General features: G+C 44.8%; 1 protein-coding gene across 1 annotated transcript in view; it reads right to left on the reverse strand.

Annotated features, from left to right (window-relative positions):
• Positions 1 to 27631, reverse strand: part of LOC115572450 (neurocan core protein-like) — a 50027-nt gene that overhangs the window by 6466 nt on the left and 15930 nt on the right. Inside the window, exons 3-14 of the mRNA XM_030402522.1 lie at positions 23595 to 23789; positions 21568 to 21750; positions 20899 to 21073; positions 19352 to 19479; positions 18502 to 18786; positions 17568 to 17711; positions 17369 to 17458; positions 17130 to 17287; positions 16886 to 17048; positions 12965 to 14143; positions 8769 to 8885; positions 2448 to 2561 (exon numbers count right to left, since the gene is read on the reverse strand). Of these exons, the coding sequence (XP_030258382.1) occupies positions 2448 to 2561; positions 8769 to 8885; positions 12965 to 14143; positions 16886 to 17048; positions 17130 to 17287; positions 17369 to 17458; positions 17568 to 17711; positions 18502 to 18786; positions 19352 to 19479; positions 20899 to 21073; positions 21568 to 21750; positions 23595 to 23789 (2931 nt within the window). The remainder of the gene's footprint in view (positions 1 to 2447; positions 2562 to 8768; positions 8886 to 12964; positions 14144 to 16885; positions 17049 to 17129; positions 17288 to 17368; positions 17459 to 17567; positions 17712 to 18501; positions 18787 to 19351; positions 19480 to 20898; positions 21074 to 21567; positions 21751 to 23594; positions 23790 to 27631) is intronic.

Genomic DNA, 27631 nt, shown 5'->3' on the forward strand with positions numbered 1-27631 from the left:
TTGGCAGACAAAGACTAAAAATCTATGACTCTGGCATCTTGAGAGGCTAAAGACCTGAACTGTAATTATACAGGCTCGTTTTCAATTCACGGCACACGTGGCCCTCGCTGTGCACTATTAGTATTCATTAATAACACCAAGGGCTGTGGATTCATTTAGAACTGCAAAGGTTAGATATTCATTAATTCTCATTACGATGACTCCTGCTGCACACACACACACACACACACACACACACACACACACACACTAACAGGCGTAGGGACGGCTCTGGACCTGAGGTGGCTGAAACCAGTGAGGTGATGAATCAGCGCCTGTGTGCTCGTTGGTTTCAGTGTGCGGTATGAAGGGCGACGAGTGCCACCTACCACACAGACACACATATGAAACTGGTGCCAATGAGACTCGATTGCCTCCTTTCTCTCTAGTGTTGCCCTGAACCCTGAATCTGAGGGTGGACTGCTGCCTCTCTGACTTCCACCTGAGATCACTTGTCAGCTCGTTGCCATCGTTGCCTGGTTTGTATCTAGCAAAAAAAAAAAGCCATTCCCTGCTCGTTTTGTCTGTTTTCCTCTGATTGTTACTTACAGACTATGAAAAAGGTGGGAAGAGCAAGCCTGGCTCTGTTCAAAGGAAGAATAATCAGCCAAACAGCACCTCTAAATCTCATTAATTAATGCTAATCAGGCGGCTAATAAGCCGATTTCCAAAATGTCAAATAATTCCTTTCAAGATCTTGAAACTCTTTTGTTTTCTTTAGCTTCTTCTTGATTTTATACACGTTGTTTTGTGGATCGCTCAACTGTTTTATACATTGTCTGTACTTTTCTATCTCCCTCTTTTTCGTTTTACTTTTTCACCACAAAAACACTCCGTATCTACTGTTTTTTCAAAATGCTATGTTAACAGAAAAAGTTTGCCCGCCTTCTCAACCTGGATCCATTCTGCTTTAGTTTAAACCTTGGCAACAGTAACTCTTTCTGGTCCGTATTTACCACAAATGGATCTACTTCCTCCGCCTCCACTGGTTAGGACGCTTTCAGCCTGATCATGAAACAAAATGTCTCGCTGTCCTTTTTATAATTCTTTAGTTTTTAGTTTTTAATAGTTGAGCCACTGAGCAAATAACGTACGTGCGTAATCCAATTCTTTTCATTCTTTTTCTTTCCTAGGATGGTGAATACATGAACCACCTTATTCTGCCTCGGAGCGACTGAAGTACGATCATTTTTTTTTACCCAAACCGAACAAATCTCATTCTTCTAATGTAAGCCCAAAACCCAGAGCCCATGAGTGGAGAGAACCTCAGATAGTTCCATGAATACGTGAATATATGAAGACAGAACACCAGTTATTGGGAATTAGTGGTCAATAAATGCCCTGAATGCCCTTTTCCCCTGAAATGCTATGAGGCTGATAGCATTAGCTACTGAGACTCTCCATGACACGCCATTGAAGTGAAAAACTTGGTCCACTGGAGGAAACAGAGTCGACACGGCTCTCCTTACTCAGGGGCTCTGCCAAAACCAAACCAACCCAACAAGCGAAGGCAATGAGAGCTTATTAACCAATTAGAAGAAGAGTGGGGCGGGTCATGACTTGGCCACCCCCGAAGAAACAAACCCCACTTTGTTTCCTGTCATGGATTTCACGCTGTTTTCCTGATTGAAACGCCGTGAACGCGTTAAGAAGCATGGCAGCGCACCAAGAAAAAACGCACAGAAGAAGCCTGCGAGCCAGTAAAAAAAACGTGAACACAAACAATGAGTTTGTTTAAAACACATTCAACGTGTTTGTCTGACCTCGAGGAACGGCGAACGCAAACAGAGCTTTTGCTTGTTTACTACTAAACTCCACAGGGCACCCTTAAAGCGCAAACCCGGCAATAATCTCCAACCACACAGGCAGCATCACCATCGCACCCACACACTCACAACCAAGACGAACGGGTGTGTTCGTGTGCGTGTGGGAAGCTGACTGAAAAAAAAAAAAAAAAAACCCATGCAGATGCTGACTGATGTGTTGCAGGAGTTTGGGTGCTGTATCTGTCACCCAGCAGCGCCCGTGACGCGCGCAGATACACCGACTGATAGCAGCGGAGAGAGATGCGCCTCTGTGATACCGTGTCACCGACGCGCAGCTGCAACAGACGCTGCACACTGATCAGGATTATTTCCACCAGCACAGTTTGCAACAAACACTTTTTTTTTTACAGCTAGCATCAGATGACTGGGAATCTTAAACAGCTCGTACACTGTGGCAACAACAGCAGCGACGAAGACGACCTGGATTTATTGGCATTACGCAGTCTAATAACACCTCATATGAAGAAAAAAAGGGGGATGCATGATGATTCAGCCCTCACATAGCCCGGAGTGATCTTCATCTATCTGTGTTTGTGTGTGCGTGTTTGTGTTTGTGTTTGTGTGTGGTATTCTCACTCTCACCTTTCTCGCATGTGTCTCCTCCATAGCTCGGCAGGCAAAGGCAGAGGAAGGAATCAATCTTGTCGATGCAAGTGCCTCCATTTTCACATGGCTCTGACTGGCAGTCATCTACGTCTGCGAGGGAGAAAGAGAGAGAGAGAGAGAGAAAACTAAACAGGCGGCGGGTTGCAGATCTCATTAGGGTTCAAATTAAAAGGATGTATTCTGCTGAGGAGATGTTGTTCATAAAGAGGGAGAGAGCGTGTGGGCGTCCGCTGCCATTCAAGCTCTGACACGAAACGAGCCGGTCATTAGGCCCGGTTTAGAGAGAGGAAGCGCGTCCGTGTTGGTGAGTACAGTATCATAATTCAAAACAGGGTGTGAGGAGAATACAGACAGCCTAATCCCCCCCGTCACATTCCTGATTTGTCCCCCTATTCTCTCGCACAGGAAGACACTCTAAAAGCTTTTCAAGTGTTATTACATCCTCTTTTTTTTCTGTATGTATTTCCAGAGCCTAAGGTTGAGTTGATGTATGTCTAATCTCCTTTGTTTCCTCTCCATTGTCCCAATTTACAAAAGGGGCCGCATGAGCGAGGTAATGGAAAGCAGCCAGTTGCATTTCTTTTCTTTTTTTCCTTCAAAGCGGTTAAAGTGCGGACATAAATTTTGAGTGAACCTGACCAATCGGATCTCGGTGCAAGCCCCCCCCCCCCCCTTGTTTTTGGCAGCCGTCCACCCCGCAGAAGAAGAAGGCATTAAGCAGCATCATATACTCCGAGATATCAGCTGCAGGGCGGCTGTGCTACCGGCGCTAACTGTGCTCTCTAACCTCTGTGGGAGAAAAGAGCAAGCAGAAAAAGGAACATTTCTCTGCGGGGATCCATAAAGTATCACTTTATCATTGTTAATGGCTGCATGTAATCTCCTTTCACCACTGTGGGGTGTTTTTTCTTTTTCTTTTTTTTTTCTTTTTGGACCTCTGAATAACAGATATACCCCGGGCCTGAAGAAATCTATTAAAACTCACAGCGAGGGAGCGAAAAAGAAAGCTACTTACACGTCCAAACTTACCGAAAAGTGTTTCCTCAGATCTTAACGGTTACTTAGTTGTGAGGAGCAAAAAGACGCTTGACGCTGAGAAAGGTCAGCGGCCGTGAGGAGCTGAATGTGTCAGACAGATCAAACCGGAAAGACCTTTAGCCTCGTACAAGACATTTCAGGCGGTTATTACTAAACACTGAGTGTTTGAATAGCGGGCTTTCACTTTTATTCCGGATTTAACTGTGATTTATCAATAAAGTGTGTTTCAGCGACGAGTGTGAGACCAAGTGAGATTGTTTCTCCGTCCTTCTTTTTGGTGCCGTGGTTTCAAAATGTTTGACTTACTCTAATCTGACAGCCGAGGCTGTTTAGAGACCGCAGCTTCTTTTAAGATTAATGAAGGAAATGAGGGGAAATGTTTTTTGAGGACGGATACTGGAACTAAAATCAGATCAGAGATTTATGCAAATATGATTTATTACTCCTCCGGCGGGCTCAAAGTTGTGATCAGTCAAATGTTCAATTTAATCAGTCTGCAGGATTAAATAGCAATTTAAGAGCACAGGTGGGTTAAGAGTTTTTCAAATGTCACTTTTCTTATTGAAGAAATAACCTTCTTTGAATTGCTTGGCTTGTGGGCTTGAATCGCTTAAAGGGTAAGTCAAACCAAAAAAAAAAAAATGACAATGCAGTCATTAACTGCTCAGCTTCATGCTGATGGAAAGTCATGTTAAGTTTTGTCATCCAATAAAATGTTTCTGGAACTAGACGGGGAGTTGTTTTAAAATTTAAAGAAAGAAAAAACAAATAAAAAATACATAACATGGGTTAGGCTTAAACCGAGTATGCAGAAGCAGCAAGATCCCAAATTGGGGATTTAAGCCTACCAGCTACAGTGAAGATATCAGCTTGAAAAAAGAGTCTAAATAACGTCTCTGCTGGTCAATTCAGGATCACGGTGCTTCTGCAGACTTGGATTATGCTGGACGAGCTGTATGAATCTTCTCCATCAGCAGGAGGGTGAGCAGATAATGAACAAATTTCATTTTAAGGTGGACTGATCCTTTAACTCATCTAATTTGAAAATTTGCACTAACGAGAATGTGGAAGATATTAGATATCAGAATTTAAATATATTTCAAAGTTACTAAACTAAGTTGAAATCTTGTGAAAACCTTGATAATATGAATCAAGGATTCGTAATTTAATACATAAATGTATCAAACTTTGATTTATGAAAGATTAAATAAGAAACCGTGTGGGTTCAACTCAGCCAAACGCTCTGATTCTAATTTCTTTAGATAATCTCTACAGGGTTTAGCATGAGAAATTCATCTGAAAATCATGCGTCAGTGAGCTCAGCCGGAAAAGTGCAGAGGCTGGATTTTCTCTGCAAAGTGATGGAGAAGCTTTTTATTTTTATTTTCTCTACAGTGGAGAAAACGGCTCCTCCGGGAACATGAAGTCGCACTTTACTCTTAACAGAAGAATACGCGTTAAGTGGTTTGAAGACATGTAATTAAAAAAGAAATCGTCACGGATATAAAATACGAAACTCCGCCAAGTTCATGGTGACTGGCGTGACCTTCAGGGACCTCCAGATGTGCTGGTTCACAGTTAAACACACACCACCAGCCTCCTCTCCCCATTCAAATCACTGCAGCTCTTTGTTGTTTGATATATATATATAAAAAAAAAAAGTCTGATCCCGTCGTCCCTCTCATCCATTATGCAGAGGGGAAGCTGCTCCTCGGAGAGATAATACTGCAAATTCTGCAAATCCATAACAAAGCCTCGCAGCGTACCCACGCATCAGCTGCTGCCTGTCAGTCTGACTGTCTGTCCTTCTGTCCGTCTTTCTGTGACGCCGCACAAAACTCTTTAGCAATTTTGGCATCAAGGTGTTCACAGCCTGAGTGGGACCGTGAATACCGATGAGCGTGCGGGTGGCTCATTTATTAATAAACGGATCTCTTCCTTGAGGAGTGGTTGCTTAATGAGCTCGGCATATGTTAGGGAACAAATTAGGACCCTCAAGACAGATTTATATCTGCGTGTCAAAGTGTGACAGTCGCCTCCGTGCAGGTGGGACGCAGAGGAACACGCCGGAGCTCGCACTTCAAAACTGTCACTGCATTAGAGGCACAGTTTCGGATTTAAAAGTCAGAGGTGCGGTGACTTTTGGATGGATAAGTATTGGTACGCAATGTCTCAGTGATGTGCACAAGGGAGGGGCCAGGGGCAGTCGCCCCCCCTCGTGGCTCAATTGTTGAAAAATGCACGCTAAAGTGCCCTCTTAGGAGCCAAAACGTGTGCTAAAGTGCCCTCTTGGGAGCCAAAAAAGCGTGTCAAAGTGCCCTCTTGGTTGGCAAAACACACTAAACCGCCCCCTTGGTTGGTTAAAACATGATAAACTGCCCTCTTGGGAGCCAAAACACGTGCTAAAGTGCCCTCTTGGGAGCCAAAACGCGTGCTAAAGTGCCCTTCTTTTCGCCCCTGCCCTTCAAAAAGTCTGTGCACGCCACTGCAATGTCTGCTGTTGGATAATCCAGCAAAATCAAATACTTGGAAAAACAAGGTATTCACCACATGAATGTGTAAATCCTGTTTAAAGCCGCCGCACCGACTTCAAACACCAGCTGCCATGTGCACGGCTATTAAAACAATGTGACAAATTTTCTTTAATTTCATATTTGTCATTGTGAAGCCGAACGTGGGAAGACAAAATTTTACTTTTTGAAGTCAGAATGTGCGATAAAGAATTCAATATGGATTTAAAATGTGTGCTGGAACTAGGAAACAATCCGAAGACTTGTTGAATTGGTGCTTTCAGGTGTTTTCTGATCCAGTCAAAGTTGGACAGAGATGCACTGTCTGCGAGTTATACGATGTCATCAAACGCCAAGTGCCGGAAACAGTGATGAGGCTGTAACTTGTTCAACACTAACAGGTGCAACAGAAGAATGAATGGCAGTTCAAAAGGGCCTTTAACACGGCCGGTATCGATTTGACACAGTGGAAAGCGCACAGGCGTTACCAATAACACCGTCCTCCGCCAGTCCTGAGAACAGATCAAGACCCGAGTGGATGTATGTGAGTGAGTCATGGCTCTGTATGGCATTTAAAGCATGAATTAAGCAAGACATTTAGGTGGCAAATGGAATGAATTAGTCTTTCTGAGTGGTTCATGGCTGCATTTTTTAGCATTTCATTTTAAATGGAGTGCAGAGGGTGAGCTGGTGGCTGAATGATCCATGGAAAGTCTTTGGTTCTGGACTTTTTTTGTGTGTCACGCACCGCTCTCTCATCTCTCATTTCCTGTCGGGCTTCTACATTATCAAACGAAAAAAAAAATGCAAAACACAAAAAGTGAGTGAGTGCGAGTGACTCACGAGGCAGCAGGTACGACTTTGGCTGAAATTTGTAGCTGAGATGCCGCGTTGAATCTAAATGTAATCCTTCACAGCTCATACATGTTTTCAGAGACGGCACGGCACCTTTTTTTCTGTCAATTCAGCCACTAAAAGCTTTGTTAAAAATATGTGTACTGGGGTCGTCCACACCATATAACGCTAACTATAAAGATAATGATGTGAGCATCCACACTGATGATAGTAAAGTGTCTCAGCAGCGAAGGAAAATGGATTTTAATGGCCTGCTACTTTTTAAAAATTGCACAGAGAAACACAAAAAAACCCTCAAGGATGAGGATTCAAAAAAATCCCTTTAAGCTTGACAGGAGCGAGGAGAATCCAAGAGGGTTAAGAGAGTCGTCATCTCTTGAAAATGCGTTTCATTCATACTTTTAGATGTATTTTTCTGATGATTTAGATCAATTAACCTGATAATTGTCAGTCAGTAAAGACAAAACAAACTTCAGAGATCGCGTGAAATACCATTGAGGAAAGTATCTCAGGTGAAATTACATTTCTTATGCCTCATTTGCAGCATCATATTACATAATATAAGCGTTTCATTTTTTAAAGCTGTGAACGTGAGGCTTAGTGAATTCAGAGGGCATTTTTATTGGCTGTCACAACTATCGTTCATCAAATCGCTCTGAAAGTGACCCCAGCGTACTGTTTTCTGTGAGAACCTCACTGAGAATGACTTTTAAAGCAATAGTTAGAGTAATCCCTCTCGGTGTGGACGGCCCTCGGGTCTATTGTGTTGGCCCGCATGATATTTGGTTTACATGCCGTCACGCAGACACCAATTTAAGTCGGCATAAGTGACATCTGCTGTTTATGCCAAAACGCAAACGGAGTGGGAATCGCTCGAATTGTGCCGGTCAAATTTTTTTTTTTGGAGCGCTCCCAGCACAGTTTCATCTATTTTTTTTTCTGCAGATGTTCATTCGTGGATCACATCTGGCCCCTCTGAAACCACCACAGCAGTAATGAAGTCTCACCTCAGTTCAGAGGTGTAAAACCAAAAGACAAAAGAGAAATTTGTGCGAAGAAAAGAAAGAGAGGAAATCACATGTAGATAAAGGAGAATTGATCTGGGAGATTCTGAGACCAGATACCGTCTGTCTTTGTCTCACGGCTCTCGCAGGTCACCGTTGGCTTTTGTTCAACGTGACCTTACCTCCTAAAAAAAAATGCATCTGATCAGAAACCTCATCACAAACAGCAGTGATCAGCACCATCTATAAACCTGCATCAGTTTTCTCCGTCAGATGGTTTTACTGTCAGCAGCAAATCATAAAATCCTATGAACGGATTTCTATGAAGTCGGGTGGGCATGTAGAGGCCTTCGGGTGAGGAACGATTGATTTGTTGGTGCTGCTGATCCGAGTCTGGGATTTCCGCCATTAAACGATTTAGTTTTCTAGCCATGATGAAAGTAAGAGAGGCTTTGACTTGATTCCAAAACCTTTAGGTGTTTTGTGGGGGACAAGAAATCAATTTGACTTAAAAATTCAGGAGACTGTAGATAGATCATTAATTTTCTCCAGCCACGTGATGCAACTCGAGCCAGGAATTTGATTTGTGAAGAAAGAAAAAAAACTGCGGAAGTCAAAGCTACCGATAGTTTGACCTTGAAGGACCATTACCAGAACCACAGTCCGACAGCGTGACCCTAACCTTTGACCCCAGCCTCCATTCAACCTCCTCTCTCCATGTGATGGACAGCTCAACCTTTGACCTGCCAATAAGCCGTTGGAGAGCCTTAACGTCAATATGAGCAGACTGACACGGGCTAACTTTATTATGCCACTGTGTGGATGCATTCGTGTGTGTCTGTGTGGGATGTGTGAGTGTGTGAGTGTGTGTGTCTGTGAGCATCACTCACCAATCTCACAGTTCTCCCCAGCGTATCCTTGTGGGCAGTAGCAGCTGTAGCCCGTTCCCTGAGGAAGGCACTTTCCTCCGTGCAGACACGGGTTTGTCACGCAGGGCTCCACCTCCACTGAAAGAGACAGACGGACGGGGGTGGAGGGGGAATTTAGGGATTCAAAATAAGAGAGCTAATTAGTTGTACTGCAAAGGAGAGTGTTTTGTGAATGCCATTCATTCTGGAGAGGATGAAACAGGTGTACCTCGACTCGCCGCCTGAATAAAGCTTAAAATGTTCATTCCCGTGGTGATCCCCCCTGAAGTTGGAGGGGGCTTAAACACAATTTCCCCCTCTCTCTCCCGCCCGGATGGCGAACAAATACAAAATCAATGTGTGACTCAGAAGAAACACCGCACCCCAATTTTCCGTCGTTGCAGCTCAGCCAATACAACACACGCATATCCATTTCACACTCTGCCTCTTTTCAAAGGGATCAGAAGCTGGAGAGCCTCAACCCCGCCATCCACTCACAGCCACAGTTGTCATGGTAACCATATGGAAAGCGGGGCCTTGGCTCGCTCCGCCGAGCGTAGTGGGCAGCGTGAGAACTTCAGACATTAGCCATCCTCAACAGAAATGAGCAGACCTCCCGGCGAGCGCCTCGGCCCCGCTATTCACCCCCTAAATGTGTGCGTGTGTGTGGTCCCCTTCCACAATTAGACATTTCCATATCAATTGACACACTACCACGTGTTTCTCCCCTGAGCTGCTCATTATAGCAACTTAAGGTCTTTGAAAACCAGCACTCGTTCATCCTGGCCGCAAAAGGCTCCGGCTGTGGGAGTCTTTGTTCTGCCATCGCTCCCTGACACTGAGGACTGCTTGGGATGGAGGGGAGAGGGCGATGTGTGTGTGTGTGTTTGTGTAGGTTTGTATTTACACGGTGCGATGAACGAAAATCAATACCATGGCTATGATTAGCCTTGAGCCTGATCCTGTCCAATAACTAACCAGAAGCAGACATCACAAAGCTCACATCCTCTGAATCGCCAGCACGCCGGCTGCAGCGCTGGGCAAAAAAATATACGTTCAGGGACAAAGAGAACGAAACGAGATTGAGGGTTTTCAATCACATGCGCCGCAGCACCACGGAGGGAGATCTCTCAACAGCATCAGCTCTATGGATTTATGTTAAGTTTTGTGAACGAATCCCCTGCTCGTGGTTGGAATTCTGCTGAAGTCAGGTGCTAAAACCAGCCATGCATTCCATTTAATGTACATCAGTCCAGGCCCAAGCGCACTCGCACCCTCTGCATCAGTCAAGGTCACGGCACGCCTTGACAAAAATCAACTGTTATGACAAGCAGATTTACTAGTACAATATGTGTGTGTGTTTGCGTGCATGTGACAGGTAGACCCAGTGCGATTGGCCGTTCATTAAAGCGAGTGGTGCAGAAAAATCAATAGTCTGCAGAAGGAGCTGACAGAGAGGACTGTCCCTTGCCCTGCACAGCGGCCGACACCAGCGGCACAAACAACAACAATAAGCTGGCAACAGCAAAAATCCAGCTAATAAGTTTACAGAGATAGGACGGGAAACGCTGGGATACCTCAAAGTATTAATCCGAACATCAAACACAGCCTTTGCTTTGAGTAATCACAGCCAGAGATACGGCGGCAATATGGTTTACTTTGGAATCATGATTTCCGGATAAGCACTTTCGACCTCACAGGCGGTGTTGGCATTTTTGTGAAGGTGGGAAGAAAGAAACCGGCTGCAATTTAAATCTTACAGAAAGGTGTTGCGATAAAAATCTTTTCTTTAAAAAAAATAGAAAAGACGGTGGAGAGAAAGTTGATAGCACCTGTGCTGTTTGTGCACGTGTGCGAGAACAATATGCTGTGGTAACGAAGGTCCTCGAATGCAACCTGAGCCCTTTCTCTTTTTTTCCCCCTCTCCTCTTTCATTGATTGAGCTGACTGATGAAGTGCTCTGTGATCCAGTCAGGAGTGGAAATACTGACCACCGCCATGAAACCAATCCACAAGGGACGGCACTGAAGCAGTGAGTGTGTGCATGAGAGAGAGAGAGAGAGAGAGAGAGAGAGAGAGAGAGAGATGTAAGCTGGAAGTTATTATTCTGGCCGAATCTCCTGCGACAGCCTCGTTCTGTTTGTGTAGCAAAGATATCACTGTGTGTTTGTGTGTTTATGGCCTTCTGCCTGCATGACTCCGGGGTCTCAGTCAATCACTCAGCCCTCATACTGTACACCAGCAGCCCAGATGGTTGCCCTCGGCATCTTGTCGATACAGTTTACAGCTGTTTTCCATCCGCAGACTCCTCACACCCAGAGCAGTCGGCTCAGCCGCGGATGCTGCAGACATGAGCCGCTTTCAAAGGGAGCAGAATAAATCACCGTAGAACTGTGTGATAGCGTGATGCCCACGGGGCTTTCAAATGCCGGTTGATAGGATGTTTCCAGCGTGAGCTCTCATTATCAAGCGGAAAATAAGTAGTAAACCAACCAGCCAGGAGCTTCACTGAGATATATGCCGTGCTGCAGACTTAATCAACAGATTGTGTATGTTGGCGGGAATAAAAAGGTATGCAGCCCGGGGAATACACACTGCATTTTTTTGGGATAAATATGCCACTGGCGCGGTCAGGGGAGGAAACGCAAAGGCAATCTTTAAGAATGGTTATTTTCACTTGTGTTCATTCCTGCCGGTTATGATAGGTACTTACCAAAGTAATTTCTGTGACATGCAGTCAAATTGCGACTAAGTACAACAAGAAACACAAGCTATGAGAGTACAGAGAGCTCGGCAATCAGGTTATAAACAGTGTTAAGCCAGTTACTTAAAAAATGTGCTAACTTTTTGAAAAAGTACAATTAGTTTGATAATTTCATCATAATAATTACCTTACTCATCATATTCATTTCTGCTACACAACACAGTTTAAAATGTGAAAGGTAGATTTTGTCGACTAGCTTGCTTGCTAGCTGTTTCCCTGTTTCCAGTCTCTGTCCTTAGGTAAGCTAACCAGCTTCTGGCAATTAATCTAATGGGCAGACATTAACGATTTACTCATTTGACTCTCAGCAAGAAAGTGGATAAACTTTAAAATAGACCTACAATGCTTTTTGTTTTTTCCTTTCCGTCAGTGTTTTATCAATGTTCTTGTGCATGTAAAAGGTCTTCAAGTAAAAAAAATAAATCTGCTCCTCTCTCCCACAGGAACAAAGCTCCTGAAACACCTCATCAGTTGTCTCGCCTTTAATTCTGTGACTTCTCGACAGCAGACTACATCACAATGTCACACATTTGCATTATTTATGTCTGTCTGACAGAAGCGTAGCTAACTCGAAACTGAAAACATGACAGAGCCAAGAGGAGGCCTAGTGAGCGGTGAGGGCTCAGGCCTGTGTGAGCTGACCAATCAGAGCAGACCTAATACGTCTCCTTTAACGAGCAGACAGCCTCTGGCATGTTGTTGTTTTTCAACTAGCTTAGCATCACACGCAGTATACTCCAGACGTCTACTCCTCAGTGAAGAATGTAGGTTTTCAGAAGGTTAATATATACAAGCCGAACATATAACTACAACGAGTTACCAGGTAACGAATTTCCCCTCTTGTGGCGAAGGCTAAGTGCTTCCACCACATCAATCTTCTGCATCAAGCTAACATGTGTCTCCACTGGACTCTCCATCAACTCCCAGTAAGACAGCAGAAAAGTGGCCACCTCACGATGTTACGAGTGGATTGAACACATGACTATAACTCGTGACAAAAGACAACAGCTTAGACAGAATATCTGATCCATTAGGGGGGGATGTTAGCTAAAGTATCCCAAATGTCAGCAATAATCACTAATATGTAGGCACAACTGGCAACGTGGGTGATAATTGCTCGGTTTGCCTTTGTTTTCCATTCCAGATACGCTTTGCTCACCCTGGGGATTTGTTTAAAACCTGTTGTCTGATGATCTGACTGCTCCTGTTTCCTGCCCCCATTGGACTCTTTCCAGCAATTCACAGATCTCAGCAATTAACTACAAAAACAAAACAAGTTCCCTTTGAGGCTCTCAAGTTAAAATAGTGCTTTTTTTTTGGGAACGTTGTCTTCGTCGTGGATTAATTAAAATCAGTATGCAGATGCAGGGACGCACACAGGACGACAGAGCATATGAAAGCAGACAGTGCTAACCTGCTGGGCTGAGAGTGATGGTAGTGATGTTGACCCCTCCTCCTTTGCTCTCCTCCTCCATGTTGCCAGGTAACAGGGCCCCCGAGCCCACGGCGTGAGACCAAGCGGGCTCCTCATCATCTGGAGGTATTGGAGACTGTATTGGAGGATAATCCAGAGAGCCGTTCCGGACCGGTTTCTCCACCGGGACCCAGTTAAGTGATGTCAGGGGGTTGGAGGGGTGGGAGGAGCTGTCTGAGCGAGGAGACGGGGCTGGTCCTCCTGATCCAACCGTTTGGGTTGGGGAATTGGAAGGGACTGACGATGGTGAAGGTGAGTTGGTTGAGGTTTGGGAATACGATGGAGGTGAGGAAGGGGAGGGAGATGGGGAGGAGGAAGGGGATGGGGAGGGCGATTCGGATTCGAGCAGAGATTGAGATGGGGATGGTTGAGAAGAGGATGGAGAGGGAGATTGGGATGGGGATGTGGACGCAGTGGCAGATGGCGATGGCGATGGTGATGGAGATGATGAGGGGGACTGGTATAGATCTGGTGAGACTGATGCCGATGGGGTTTGCGCTGGTGAAGTCGACGGGGACTCGGGCGTAGATAAGTCTGCGCTTCCTGACCCAGTTGTGGTCACCGCGGTGAGCTCCAGAGGAGTGGCGGTGGTTGTGGTGGCGGTGGTCGTGGTGGTCTGGCCCTTCCTGTGCCCCCTCTCCCTGGATCTCTCTCTGGATCTCTCTCTTGGTTTACTCGTTCCGACTGGACGACGTGAAACTTGGATCTCCCCTTTTGCTTCGGCGCCGGTGATTTCCCCGCTCCCCTCGTCTTCTCCTTTCCCCTTATCTTTCTCCTCCCCCCTGCTCCTGTCCTCCCCACGGTTCTTCTTCCCTCTTCCTCTGCCTCTACCGGCTCTAGAGGTCACCGTCTCCTCCCTCTTGTCGGCCGACTGGGTCGTTGTGTCCGATTCGACGCGGACCCAAGCGTCCCCGCTGGATGAGGTGATTTCAGGTGCAGGGCTGGAGGCGGTCGACGTGTGCGCCTCTGAATTCTCCGCGCTCTTGGTGCTCTCTGTAGTCATTGAGTTACTGGAGGCGGCCAGAGTAGATGCCAGACGAGTGGGTGATACTTCACTTGCTGGTGCGGAGTTTTCCCTCGTGGGACCGCTGAACCATGAACTTCCCCAAGAAAACAAACCTGCGGAGGACATAAAGAAAAAGAGAAGAAAAGAGGGGAGTCAGGAGGAGAGCAATAACTGCAGACAGCGAGGATAGTGCAAAGAGGGAAAGCCAAGAGTGACGAACAAAGTAAAAAAAAAATCATCTTATGGATTCTCTCTGCTTTGCCAAGGGAAACAAAACAAACACTTCTGAGCTATCCGTCGGCTGCTTTTCTCCATCACTGTACTGACGCCGGCATGCAAACCTCCACGGAAAAGCACAGGGCTGAGCGGCGCTGAACGTTTCCCTCTGCGGAGCGTAACACATTATTATCACAGGGAGAAATATCAGCAGGGAGCAATTGAAGTAAGCGATGGGTGAAGTAATGAAAGCTGTTTCATTACAAAAGCAGTGAGACCCGGTGAGCTACACTGAATTGCGTGCCAGTCGGATTGAACATGATCAGAACAGTGTTACGTCACGTACATGTCGCAGAGCCACCTCAGTGAGCAGCTGCTAACTTGTTAATGACGTTCGTGGCAACATCCGAGTCAGTTTCTGAAAGCTCATTCCTACCGTCCATTTCATAGGACCTGAACGCAGCGTTACGTAACAGTGTTGCAGAGGGACAGTACGGTTGAACTCCGCTCTCCGCGAAGACATCAGGCCAAAAGATGTAAGATTACCTGATGTGGCCACTGGTGCCCCCATGCTCGAAAGAGAAGTGCCCTCTTGGAATGTAGATAAAACCTGATAAAGTGACCTCTAGGGTGCCTTTTCATTTCACTGCGAGTGAATCACGACCGCATGCAGCTGGTGCCTATTTTCTACAGTCTTTTTTTTACTTCTGCCCCTCAAATATGAGGTTAAAAGACATTTTCAGAGCACATCACAATATATGGAAACAAAAGACAAACTAAAACCTGAGGCTGACAGACATTAGTGCAAAAATGCCAGTGAATGTGTCATTTAAAACAGCCGATATTTGCGAAAGGAAACAAATACAGAGGAAAGATACGTGGGTGAAAGTCTAAAAGCTCTGGATACACACAGAGAGATGAAAACACACACACACACACACACACACACATTCACTGTCAGGCGAAACAGAATGAAACTAAAGACCACCGCAGCTTCACATATTGCCTCAGAATTGAATCAACAACCCTGTAACACAGTTTCAACAAACACTGAGCGGAGATGCCTGCCGTTTGAAAACCACTTTCATCCACAGCCAGAACGTAAATAGCTGTAAACCTGGCGGACCCCGCGGACACGAGGCCGATGAGTCGGATATCGCTTTTTATCCATCAGCTGCGTTTGAAGGCAACCCCGATGTTTCCAACCATAAAACATGTGCCTGAGAGTTTGATAACAGGGCGTCACGTAGGTAAATGACCTCAGCTGTGCTCCGAAACCTCACACTGTGACTTTTGATTGGAAAGCTTTTATATACAGATTATTCTCAATTTACGGTGTAATTTTTACGATCTGCCAGTACGGGATGCACCAAACACAGAGGAACAACGGAAAACAAGGCGTGAAGTTAGGAAATAATGGAGCAACTGTGGAAACTTGAGAATAATTTATAGTGCAGGTCTACGAACAGGTAGCTATTCTTACAAGTATGAACAAGGAAACATCTGGCGTTTGGGTGCAATTTCCAGAAAAGTTAGTGGCTAATGTACTTTTAACTACCAGGTACAGTTTGTGGCCTGACCAGCGTTAAGAGCTGCCAGCGGGTTAAAAAACAAGCGTCTCTCAAGCCCACTCTGCTCAGTCTGCTGCTGAAAATAGATCCAGTCTTTCCCCTAGAAGAAGAAATATGAGTCCAAATTTCACTCCACTTTTGACGTAAATCTAGACGTTGATATTTCATGACTTATACGTACGTTTTGTGTACTTTCACATTCTTGTATTCATTCTTTTAATCCCAGCCTCAAATTTGTGGAGAGGGTTTGTCTCCCTCAGAAAAAAAATTACATCTGAAAACGAATTTCCTGCCATGGACATTTTTAACTCACCTCTAGCTTTCTTATATGGTCGCACCTTATCACCTTAATATTAGAATAGGAACCTGTTTTCTTTTTTCTGTGTTGACTGACCCATGTACTTACATTCTGGACTGGTACAAATAATTTCACCGTTATTGGGATGAATTAAACTGTATAAACTGAATTCTAATGTTCTACATTTTCACTTGATTGTATCTCCATTTGTTTCTTGGTTAAACACATCGTGTGAGTGAGATGAGATCACTGCGTCCAGCTGGAGCTCGTCAGCTGTCGCAGCTGGTGTCAATCACGGCCTGTTAGTGACCCTCCAGAAGAGCCGGGCCGAACAGCATTGAAAAGGTCAGCGTGGCTTCAATTTGTCACTTCACTTCAAGCCAGTTTTTTTTTTTGCTGTTCCTACAGAAAAAGAGAATTGATTCTGGACACGCTCTGCTCGGTAATGCTCCAAGGCCTCTGCCCTCCCAGTTTTATCCCTCAATAACGCTGCGTTCCTCTAATGAACCCCATTCCGAGGGCTTGTTTGTACTGTAATTAACATACCATCCCGTCTTGTTTTCACAACTGATGTTTCCCCAACATCACAGACTTGAGCCAATTAGCGCCGGGACAGAAATATGCACAGACTTCTCTACATGCACACAGACCTGCGCTGCCATCAGGCTTCTGTTTTTGAAGTTTATTCTTTGTTATTCCCTTTTTATAGTCACGCTGGGAATGATGAACCATATAAGTTCACACATTTGAAACAGGATAAATCAGCTCACGTGTTGATGGTGTCCTGGATGAATTCGATCCCTCGTCTGTCTTCTTCATGGCCGTCACCACTTCCGCTGCTGGTCCACTTGGCGACTGGGTTCCTTCCTCGTCTTCGCTTCCCGCCAGGTAGTTCCAAGGCTTCCAAATGGACTTGACGATCTTTGAGATCACCTGAAATAATGAACAAGTGGTTGAACATAAACTGGTCCAGTGATGCTGCTTGAGTTTTTAAAAGCTTAACCCCAGACCAACCTTCTTCTCAGCAGCAGTGGGTTGGACTGGCGGTCTGAGGAACTCCTCTGAGTCGGGTCCATGCTCCAGTGGCTCGCCCCAGTCTAAGAGGGTCTGTCCTGGGATGATCTGGAGGGTCACGAATGACTTTGAAGATTCTGAGGACCAGGGGTCTGAGGCTGAGGACACAATCAGATGGGTTGTTATTACAGATCTACATTCTATTGTGGTCAGTATACATTATTGGAAACCAGCCTTACAAGCGTCAGCGCTGTGAAGGGAGGCCTCCTCTTCCAGGTCGACCAATCCCGTCCAGTTGGAAGGTGAAAGATCACTGCCATCTGACGACCCTGCAGGGATGTATTTTTAAAATCAAGCATTCAATCTTACTGTATTTGTGTTTACTCATCAGTTTATTGATCCCCTTCTCTTCTATCTAATCGTAGAGAATGTAAAAACCTTTGGCAGTGGTGGTTTGCGGCGTAGTCCCGCCGGTACTGTCTGTCCCCGCGGACTCAGCGTCACTTGAGGCTGTGAGGTAGCTCCAGGGCTTCCACAGGGAGGTGTAGATATCAGAGATGGAGCCCGAATTCTTCACTTTACCTAGAAAAAGGGATTTGCTGTTCAGATGCCAATCGCTGAGGGATTTCATCAAGTTTGTCTCGAAGCTTTACGGAGGAATTTGCAAGTAGCAGTCAACAAATAGAGAACAGCAGCCGAGCGTCTGGATATTTCACTTCAACGCATCGTGTCCTCTCGTTCTCACTCTCCAACTCCTTCTGTCAACCCACAGATCCACAGTTTCACAGATACTTGACGTTTAAGAACAGACAGTAGCTGCATTCTCTCCCAAGGTACCTGTAACTTTTCAAGGAACTAAAAGGCTCCTTCAGCCTGTTGTTGGCTAAGTTTCCATCACGGCCTAAAGATTAGGTAAACTTGTCTAACTTTTCTTCTGTATCTCGAAGTATCTGGTTTGTGGCTGCAGATTTTAAAAAATCGTGGCTGAGATAAAATGCTCCAAGTACTTGACCAGTGAGAAATCTTCAGCGCTGCAAGCACAAAGATCCTGTACTTTTGGAGAGCGCTACCCTCTGAGCAGGGACTTTCTGGGGCCTGAAATAATGTCACTGGAACTTAATTTAGATTCTGGTCCCTGTGGTGGAACAAACTCAGTTCCTCCAAACTTTCCAAGTGCCTGGGGAAAGTTCCTGTGGTGTAAACGCAACTAATGTGGATCAGAAATTAGCTGCACATTACATTTATTGTCATTGTTACTACATTAATAGCATTCAACACTTCCACAGCAACATGAACTCTTTGATAAGAAGGGAGATTGCAGTAATATCATGTATTGGTGGTTTTTATTGGTTTTCCTCTTATTATACCATACCTCTGTAGCAGTAAGCATCGTACAGCGCTGTGGCGTTGTCAGCAGTAGTGTTAGGTGTGACGGTGCGGACGCCCAGCAGGCTCCCTCCACATTCAGGGCGAGCCCACGCCACCGGGTAGCGGACGCTGCCATCAGACAACCAGCCCGGGGCGCAGCTGTCCAGGCCGGCCTTCCAGGCCAGATACATCTGCCCCACTGTGGCCAGCTGCCCCCCGAGGGACACGCAGCGGTCTGAGGCTGAGGACAGAGACAGTCTGCCTGGGACGGAGGAGTGAAACACCTCACCTGGAGGAGGAGGACAAGGAGATGTCAGATTTTAAACGAGAAGACACCTGGATTTAACACTGTACGTGAGGAGTTTGAGAAACAATAAGATTGGTGATATTGTGTTTGTTATTCTCAACAAATGTGTGCATCTCTCCGTATTTTCTGACTTTCCTACCATGACCGCGGTGCTCAGCCTAAAGCCCATCGGTTGCTAGTGAAGATATATAAATCTTTAGATCTTTAAAATGAGGATACAAATGTACAGTTGTTCTTTTTTCTTTTGTAAAACAGCTCGGCACTACAGTAACAGAACATTACTGAAAACGTGTGTTGTTGGATTGTTTAGGACTATTTACAGGCACAGATTCAAGCACTTTTGTAGAAAAAGCAAGGTTTTTGTTTTTTTTGTCTTTTATTTTCTGGATCTATTGAAAGTTAGAAAAAAGACTTCACAAAAAGGACAGAACATCACTGACTTGTTCTTTCATGTTGTAACAGAATATGATGCAAAGTGAAAGCCGGAAGCTGTGACAGGTTTTGATGTGTTTTGTGTGTGTGCGCGCGCATGTGTGTGTGTTTGTACCATCCAGCTCCTTTGCAAAACAGTACACATCAAACAGCTCTTTCGGGTCCCTCTTCCCATAATTCCTCACTCCGGCGGAGTACTCCTTGTGTCCATAGCAACCAAGCTCTGGCAACTGGACAGAATAGCTGTGGAGACGACCATGTGGGAGTCATATTGGGAATGAACCTCATTTTTATTAATCACAGGACACAAGCAGCAATGTCAGGTGGAAGTTTCACTCTGTGAACATTATCTCTGCTGACACACACCAGCGTTTTATTTTCATTAACACTAAATGACTTAAATGTCATTTATGAACAAAGTCTTGTTTGCATTCTCCTTTTAAAGGGCGATGGATTAGAATAAATTAAATTACAATTAAAAGGAAAAGAAAACAATGGCAGGGAAATAAAAGAACATGAATCTGAAGTAGATGAGGTGACAAATCAGAAGAACTGAATATTAATTGAGACGGCAGATGATCCAAGACAAGGGAACAAACAGTACAGAAAACAAAGCAAATGTGCTCATATTAGAGAATTAGCAGGCGTGATAACAAAGATAGCAGTCTTCAAAATACATTAGCTGATGGGATGATTGGTAATTATGATAATCGCTTAATTGTCGTAGACATGTTGAGAAACAGACGTATTCTCTGCCGTCACTGAGACACCAGTGTCTTGTTTGTACAGTCGATATGAACCCAGGCTAGCCTTCTGCAGCTAAGCTAACATTAAGCAGCTAGCCTGGCTCCTACCAGCACCTCTAAATCTCACTTACTCATTATATCTCATTTGTTTTAAGCTGTACAAGAACTCTTTCATAAAAATGAAAGAGGAAGGCTAGCTGCACCCCTTGTTTTCAGTCTTTGTGCTAAGCTAAGCTAACTGTAGCTTTAAACTGCAGTGGCGGTTCTAGACCAGTTTTCATAGGGGGGCCAGTTTGGGGCCGGCTTTTTTGTTAGGGGGCACATACAACCTGGAAAAAAGGATAAATCCCTCATTTAGACAAAGCAGTGTTTACAATTTCAACAATTTTGATCGGGTAGTAAACTGCTGAGACACTTTATTTCTGCCTTTCCCTTCAGAACAAAATCATTGCAAGAAATCTGTCATTGTATTATTGATGCAGACTCCCTGTCAGGGGGGCCACAGGGGGGTCCAGACTCAGAGTTACGGGGGCACTGGCCCCTGTTGCCCCCCCCCCCCCCCCCAGAACTGCCCCTGTTAAATTGAATGTACTGACATAAGAGCGGTATCAATCTACTCATCTAATTCTTGACATTTCCTGAGAATGTTGAACTATTCCTTTAAGCAAACCTGCCTAAAATTAAATCAAATTATTAAAATTAAAGCCAATTATTTCACCTATCTTTGGGTTTTTGGCCAAGGCTCATATGAAAAGCTGCACTCTGGTCAATCTAATCCCAAATCAGTTAATCAGATAAATAATCTGCAGATTAATTGATAACAAATCTAATGTTTTAAAACAGAACTCAATTGCAACTAGCGAGCAACACTACAAGCCTGTGACAAGCAGAAGGAAGTCATTGAACGTCTCCTCACCGGACAGTCTGATCATCCAACCAGCCGGCTGCACAGCTGGCAAAGCCGTCATAGTACGCCGCCCACAGCTGGGCCGGTGTCGCCATCTGAGCCGAGTTTTCCTGGCAGGCCCGCTGGGCGTCGGCAAACGAGAGCGCGTAGCGGGCACTGGGAGTCTGATAGTGAAACACCACACCTGCACAGGCAAGTTTGAAATCAATACACCAGTGGGATGTAATCAATCTTGAACTGTGCACTAAATTTCACCAGTGAACACAGAACAAAATCATTATTGGTATTCAGTGCAAACTGCTTAATTAAAAGAATTACACAATATTCAAGTGGCAAACTAGATAACAACAACATAAACAGAGAGCGCAGCAAGCTACAATGAATTAAGTCAGTCATTATGATACTGATAGGGTGAAACAATATTATTAATGTTTAATTAAATAAAAGATCTGTAAAGGGCTTGGCAGGTCTCCTGTTTGGAAGCTGCCAGTATCTATCTTGCATTCGCACAACAAGCCTGCAATGCAATAAAACACAAATCAATTAAGGTAGAGGAAGAATTTTAGAGTCTTCTCGTGTCACTGCTGCTCAGTCTCTTCAGTTTCTGCTTATTTAAATGTTTCCTTCCGGTAGTTGTGGCATTAAAACATTTCTCACGACGGCGGCTGCTGAACTTACCGGAGACCACCAGGGGCACAGTGTCTCTCTCATAGTCGTTACCCCAGACAACCTGACAGTGGTAAGTGCCTGAGTCGTTGGTGCGGAGACTGGAGATCTCCATGGTAGCATTCAGAGGGTTGGCAGTGTATCCTGGCAGCATGACGCGGCCGCTGAAAGCCTTATTCACCTTGATTACATCACCTTTGGCACAGAGAGAGAGGTTTCTTCATTAAAAGTGTCTGCTGGCATCCTGCTGGCTTTAGATTACTGGATTGGCTGTGAGGCGGGAGCAGCTTTGGGTTTCTCTTCATCTATAAAGCTCTAATACAGATGCTTCCACCTTCTGTTTCATCCCTTTTAACTCTCAACTCGGAAAACAATCATCTGGGGACCGGCTCACAGAATAGGCTGTTGCTTCACAGTCGATAAATCAGAGCTGAGTAAAAAAAAAAAATTGCAATTCTCTGACGTACATGGAATAATATGCAAAATGCCTCATGGCATCTTCATCAGTTTATTGCGAGCCACGCTGTGAAAACATTGATAAATTGAACTAATAAACTTGGGTACAATATTAAAGTTGATGTATGAAGAGCGCAGGATGAAAGCACCTGGTTAAGAAGAATCATCCGTCTGCACAGCAGCGAACAACGAAGCTGAGCAAGAACAGAGCTTATGATGTAATGTCACGTTGATCGGTACATCACTACATGCTTCAGTAAATAAAGGGTGTAGCCGTAGTCGCATTGTGAGAAGGTCATTCTGAAGATCTGACAGTGTTCGACAACGGCCATCTTTGAACCTCACAACGCTCAGCGTGACGCAGGACCGCAGTTTTGGAGCCACACTGAAGTACGAGTACAGCTGCACTACTGAAACATTACTCAAGTAAAACTACTGGTACTGATATAATACTGAAGTTAAAGTACAAAGTATTCTTCTCAATAGCTGCTCAGATTAATGCTCAGTTACTTCCACCTCTGGTGTTTTTTAGCTGTTGGCTGTTTTGTTTGCGATCCTTGTTTTACATCATGACATCGTTGTAAATCAGAGTGTCCCCTCAGTGGTGACTCGATGAATAGATACAGTCGGCAAACAGGTCGGGGGGGTGTAAAGGCTCCGAAATCATATTTTGTCAATCGGCCTCCTACTTTTAGTGGTTTGGTCACTTCCCATGACAGATTTGTGGTTTTGTCTTTACTTTTCTGGCTCGTTGGGCTGAGCAGGGTTCACATGAAACATCACGATGTAATTCATTTCTGTGGACTGACGAGGAAAATCTGACATTCATGGTTTGTTTGCTTCTATTTCCGGGCCACTGTCAGTCAATCAAATGTTCTGATGGAGTAGATGATTGGTGTTTATTGAGTCAATAACATCGGATGCTGGAGGGAAAAGATACAACGCAGGTTTTCAGGAACTTTGATCAGTAATTTGATTTTGTGTGAGTGGCTCGGTTTTAAAGTAATGGACTGCACACTGACTCCAATAAATGGCTTCAAACTGGCCTATGTTTGCAAAAGCCAGCGTACAGTCGCCCCGTTGCATCTGAAAACGAGGCTGATGTGAGCAGTGAGACGGAACCAAAACAGTCGTAAACTTCTGGGCCTCCAAACCAAACCAATGAACTGAGACGCACCAAAACTTTAAGAGGCCCCCCGATAGATGAATTCAGTCTCTTACGTGGCCTTGACTTTGCTAAAAATCCTTCCTCTCAGGGAGGTTTGGAGCGTTTACAAGCACAGTAAAAAAAAAAAGAAGAAAACCCTCCGCTAAGACAGTTTATCTCATTTTAATTCCACAAGCTGCTGTAGTCAGCTTGTTAAGTTCTTCGGGCCTTTAGATTAAATCATTAAAAACTCTGAGATGATGAGAGCTGCAGAGTCGGGTGGTAACAGCTTCTTTCATGCACACTCAAGTCATTTGCAGAGTTAATATGCAAACCTGAATTAGTGCAGCTTTAATTGTGTTCTCTAAGCACAAATGTTAAGTAATGTAGGTGTTGAATCAACAGCCAAACGGGATCGTCACGTCTTTTGTTTCACCTTTCGCAGAAAGCACGGTCTCCTCCTGAGGAGCGCCCTGACCCGGCCTGGATCGAGTCCACAGGAGGTGAGGAGGCTCGCCGGAGGAGCTGGGCTGGAGGGTGAAGACGCACGGGAGGACGGCTTTGCCTGCCAGCGCTTGCTGCACCGTAGGATGGGTGATCCTACGCATGTTCACGATGGAGGAGGCTGCACCTACAGAGGGGAGGACGGACAACAGGAGAGGACGTAATTAGATTATGCAATTAAACAGGTTGGAGGACATTTTTTCGCTCACAAGGGACAAAAGCAAGGAATCAGCAGATTAATATTTTTGGACGGACGTGAGTAACTGGAGAAAAATGCTGTGCAGTAACCTACAGTGAGCAGCAGAGGAGTTGTATAGAAAGTGTAGGCTGCACTGGGGATTCTTCTAAATAGACCTCAGGGATTCATTAGCGATTTCACACTCAAACATCCACAGAGTAACTTTTATCATTCCACCAAAGATAGACAGATTTCTAGTTTATTAATAAAACCTGACGGTGGTGTTATGCAAGCACGAACAGGAGGTATGGAGCCGCTTAATTACAGGGATCAAACGACGAGAGATACAAACATGTTTTGACAGAAGAGTTATTCAAACGCGGTGGCCTCCAGAGAGAAAAATGAAAAAGTGTAACCTTCATCGCTTTCCCGATGATGCCCTTAAATTCATCAATGGCTTCAAAATGCGCCTGATTTTTTGATCTCTTTGCAAATTATTCCATGACCCGGCTGCATTGTGTGAAGTTTTCCCCTCCATCTGTCAAAAACCAGGGTACATAGGAGTTTTTGCTCTATAGATTAAACATTTTCAAGCGCTGAAGTCTGCGAGCGGCGAATGACGTCCGAAGCGACAAATCATAAAGCGAGAGACTTTGCCTTTGTGATGAAACATAAAGATGTGCGGTGCACCGAGTCAAGGCCTGATGCTTGGATACACAATATGTAACCTTTGTCGGTCACAGACAGAAGAGTAGCTTCTGATAGATTAATTGTGTTCTCCAGTGTTCTCCAAGAGTTGTTGGGTTAAATCATATGCGATTGTAATGAGATTGTTGGCTATAGACACTGACACTGTCGAGAAGAAGCGGTGCGAGAGAAGAGTGAGATGGGGTTTGACAGTCAGGTGATTTAGTTCGTGAGTGGCTGTGAGTCTCTGTTGAGAAGGGAAAAAACACATTATGGGGATACCAGGCACTGACAGTCAATTATATACAGTCTAAACAGGCACGAGAAGACAAACACACATCAGTTATCACAGAGCGGCTCGCAGCCTCCAACTAAATTATTCAAGTTTCTACATATTCCTGTCATCCCTGTCCTTTGTTTTCTTCTTTCTTCTTTCTTTCCCTTTGACTTTCGCAACCTCGTCAGTTCAAACTTATTCAACAGAGGCGACGTGTACAGGCGATGTCACTGCAAAGAGTTGGATTCATGTTTGTGCAGATTTGACATCAGCAATTCGCTCCGTCTGGTTGCCATGACATGCCGGTTCAACGTAACCATGACAACAGGATCACCTGTACAGGCATTATCTTTTCCGACCAACCGATGTGGCTTCATCCTCTGTTCACCCGACACGCCGAGCAAGATTACTGGTGATGTTCTTATTTTTAAGGTTGAAGTTTTGTTTTTTCCTGAAACAAGAAAAGACATTTTTCTAAACCGTACAAGTTGATTTCCTTAAATCAACCTTGTTGACTCATTTTTTTGAGGGTTCACCAACTTTTAATAGGCAGAATAGTGTCCCTGTCATTTCCCACTCTGCACTCTGAATGCCTGTTTTTTTTTTAAACGTATAACTTGGACGAGCGTGTACAGTCTCCAGAAAGAAGTGCACAGCGCTTCAAGGCACTCAAGTCACACACCACCAACAGCTGTAACCGTGAAACTGGATCATATTTTACTGAAGAAAATGTTTTCTTGGTATCCCTCCGATGTCGCCTGGCTGCTCTGCCTCAACGGTCCGTGATGTACAGAGTTTTCTGGTGAACAGATAGCGGTTACTTTAGCAGCAAGCAAAATTAGCTGCTGCTTAGGGATGCTGCTTTTAGCTGGTTAGCTCGGAGCTAGATGACTCAAGTGAACCGGGGAATGGTGATGTGTACACAGCTAGCACAGGAGGTTTGGGCCGCCAGGTTGAGGAGGATTTAGGGCCCCAAGCAGTAAATGCTGGAGGAGGACGGTGCAGGAATGGGCGCCAGATATCGAGCCGAGCGAACAGGCAACACAAATGGGCGTTGCAGCCTCTGGGGACATCATGACTAAGGCGAAAAGACAGAAGAAGATGCTGATAGAGAATGCTAAAATAAGAAATAGAGAGCGTGACTGAGCAAAGGGCTGGAGTGGAGTGAAATTAGGATCGGCTTTAGATTGTTGCTGAGAGCTGAAAGAGAAACGCCAATGTGGAATTCTCGCTGTTGGACTATCAGCTGGCTACTGTACGTCTAAGTTGCTGCACTTGCTCATTTTTGTTGTTATATTATCATAACATGTGTTCAGCTGTCCATATTTACAGCAGTGAGGAAAAACTGAATTGCGATCCAAAAAACAACAAACAAAATACACATTCTTGCATAACGTTGCATTGAAATGTCATTCATTTGCACGCAGAGTGACGACAACTGAGTATACAAACTACCATAAGCTCATAAATAACCCGCAGGAAGTCGCGGTTTCTGCTCACTGAATCAAGGAGTAACAAGGCCTGTAAGTCTCAAACAGAACCACGACAAGACATAATTGCAAAGCTTTAATAAGCCCAAAACAAATTTGCTCTGGGATTTTTGCATTTGTTTTCTTTTCCTCCCCTCTCCGCTCAAATTTTTCCCTGTTAGTCAAAGGCACCAGTTTGTAGAGAACTAAATGAGCATAACAAGAGAAAAATAAAGCCTTGTTTGGAATACTGCACATGGTGGAATTGAAAGATATTTCCATCTGCATTTAGATTGGACGCCTTTCACAAGCTGAACCCCCCCGAGAGCATCTCGCAGTGCTGAAGAACGCCTCCGCCTCCTTTCCCCCCCACAAAAATCAAACGTAATCACAGAATCACAAACACCAGGAAAAAAAAAAAAGAAAGCAGGAGAGCCGGGACAAGACAAGGAGCTGAAACTAGGGAAGGATAAAGAGGTGAAACCGTGGAGGAAAGATGGAGTTTAACAAACCGAAGGGAGGAGATTGAGAGACTCTGGATGACAAGTGTACCCGGTAGCATGGCGGTGACAGATGGGACAAAAGAAAAACAGCCTAGAAAGAGAAAAAGAGGGAGCTGGAAGTGACATGAAAGGACACTATCTATCATTAACAGATGCCATCTTATTCCTGTCAGTCCTCCTCCAGAGTCCAGTGAGCTGCTTGGATCGCTGATGAACTGCGAGGAAGGTTTCGTATTAATGTCTCTGAACGTGCAAACTGTGCCGGCTCATTCAAATTGATCATTTTGTGCCAAATATAGTTTTATCATGACATTGTTTTTTATTTTGGTGCCCACAAACACAAGGACACGCTAGCAATAACGAACCAACAACACATGATAAACTGGAGTGGAATTAAAATGCTGAGGATGAATGTTCACTGCTCACAGTCTTCCTCGGAGGTTTGCTCAGTTGTTCAGACAAAACAAATATTTCTGTCTTTGGTAATCTAGATTGTTCCACCTGCAAACAGTTCAAACCGCCAGAAAAATCTACCTGACGTTTCTGGTCCAAACATATTTAAAGGTGCAATATGTAAGAATTTTAGTGAAAGTGTTGAACAGTTTTGACTTTGTGACGTCTACGTTTTGTGTTGCACAGATATATATATTGAAGTTAGCATGCTAACCAGCTAGCCCCAGTCTGTTCTGGTCCAAAGCTCTTTGGTTGGCCATGTAAACATCAAAACTCCCCCCCGGTGCACTTCGCTCCCACTCCGGACCACTAGCTGCACGGCTATCTGAGCGAGCTAAGTAAGCAGAAGTTAGAGGTTACTCATATGACATGTAGCCTCTATTTGTTTTGAGTATGAATTTG

The sequence above is a fragment of the Sparus aurata genome, chromosome 21, assembly GCF_900880675.1.
Source record: "Sparus aurata chromosome 21, fSpaAur1.1, whole genome shotgun sequence".
Lineage (NCBI taxonomy): Eukaryota > Metazoa > Chordata > Actinopteri > Spariformes > Sparidae > Sparus > Sparus aurata.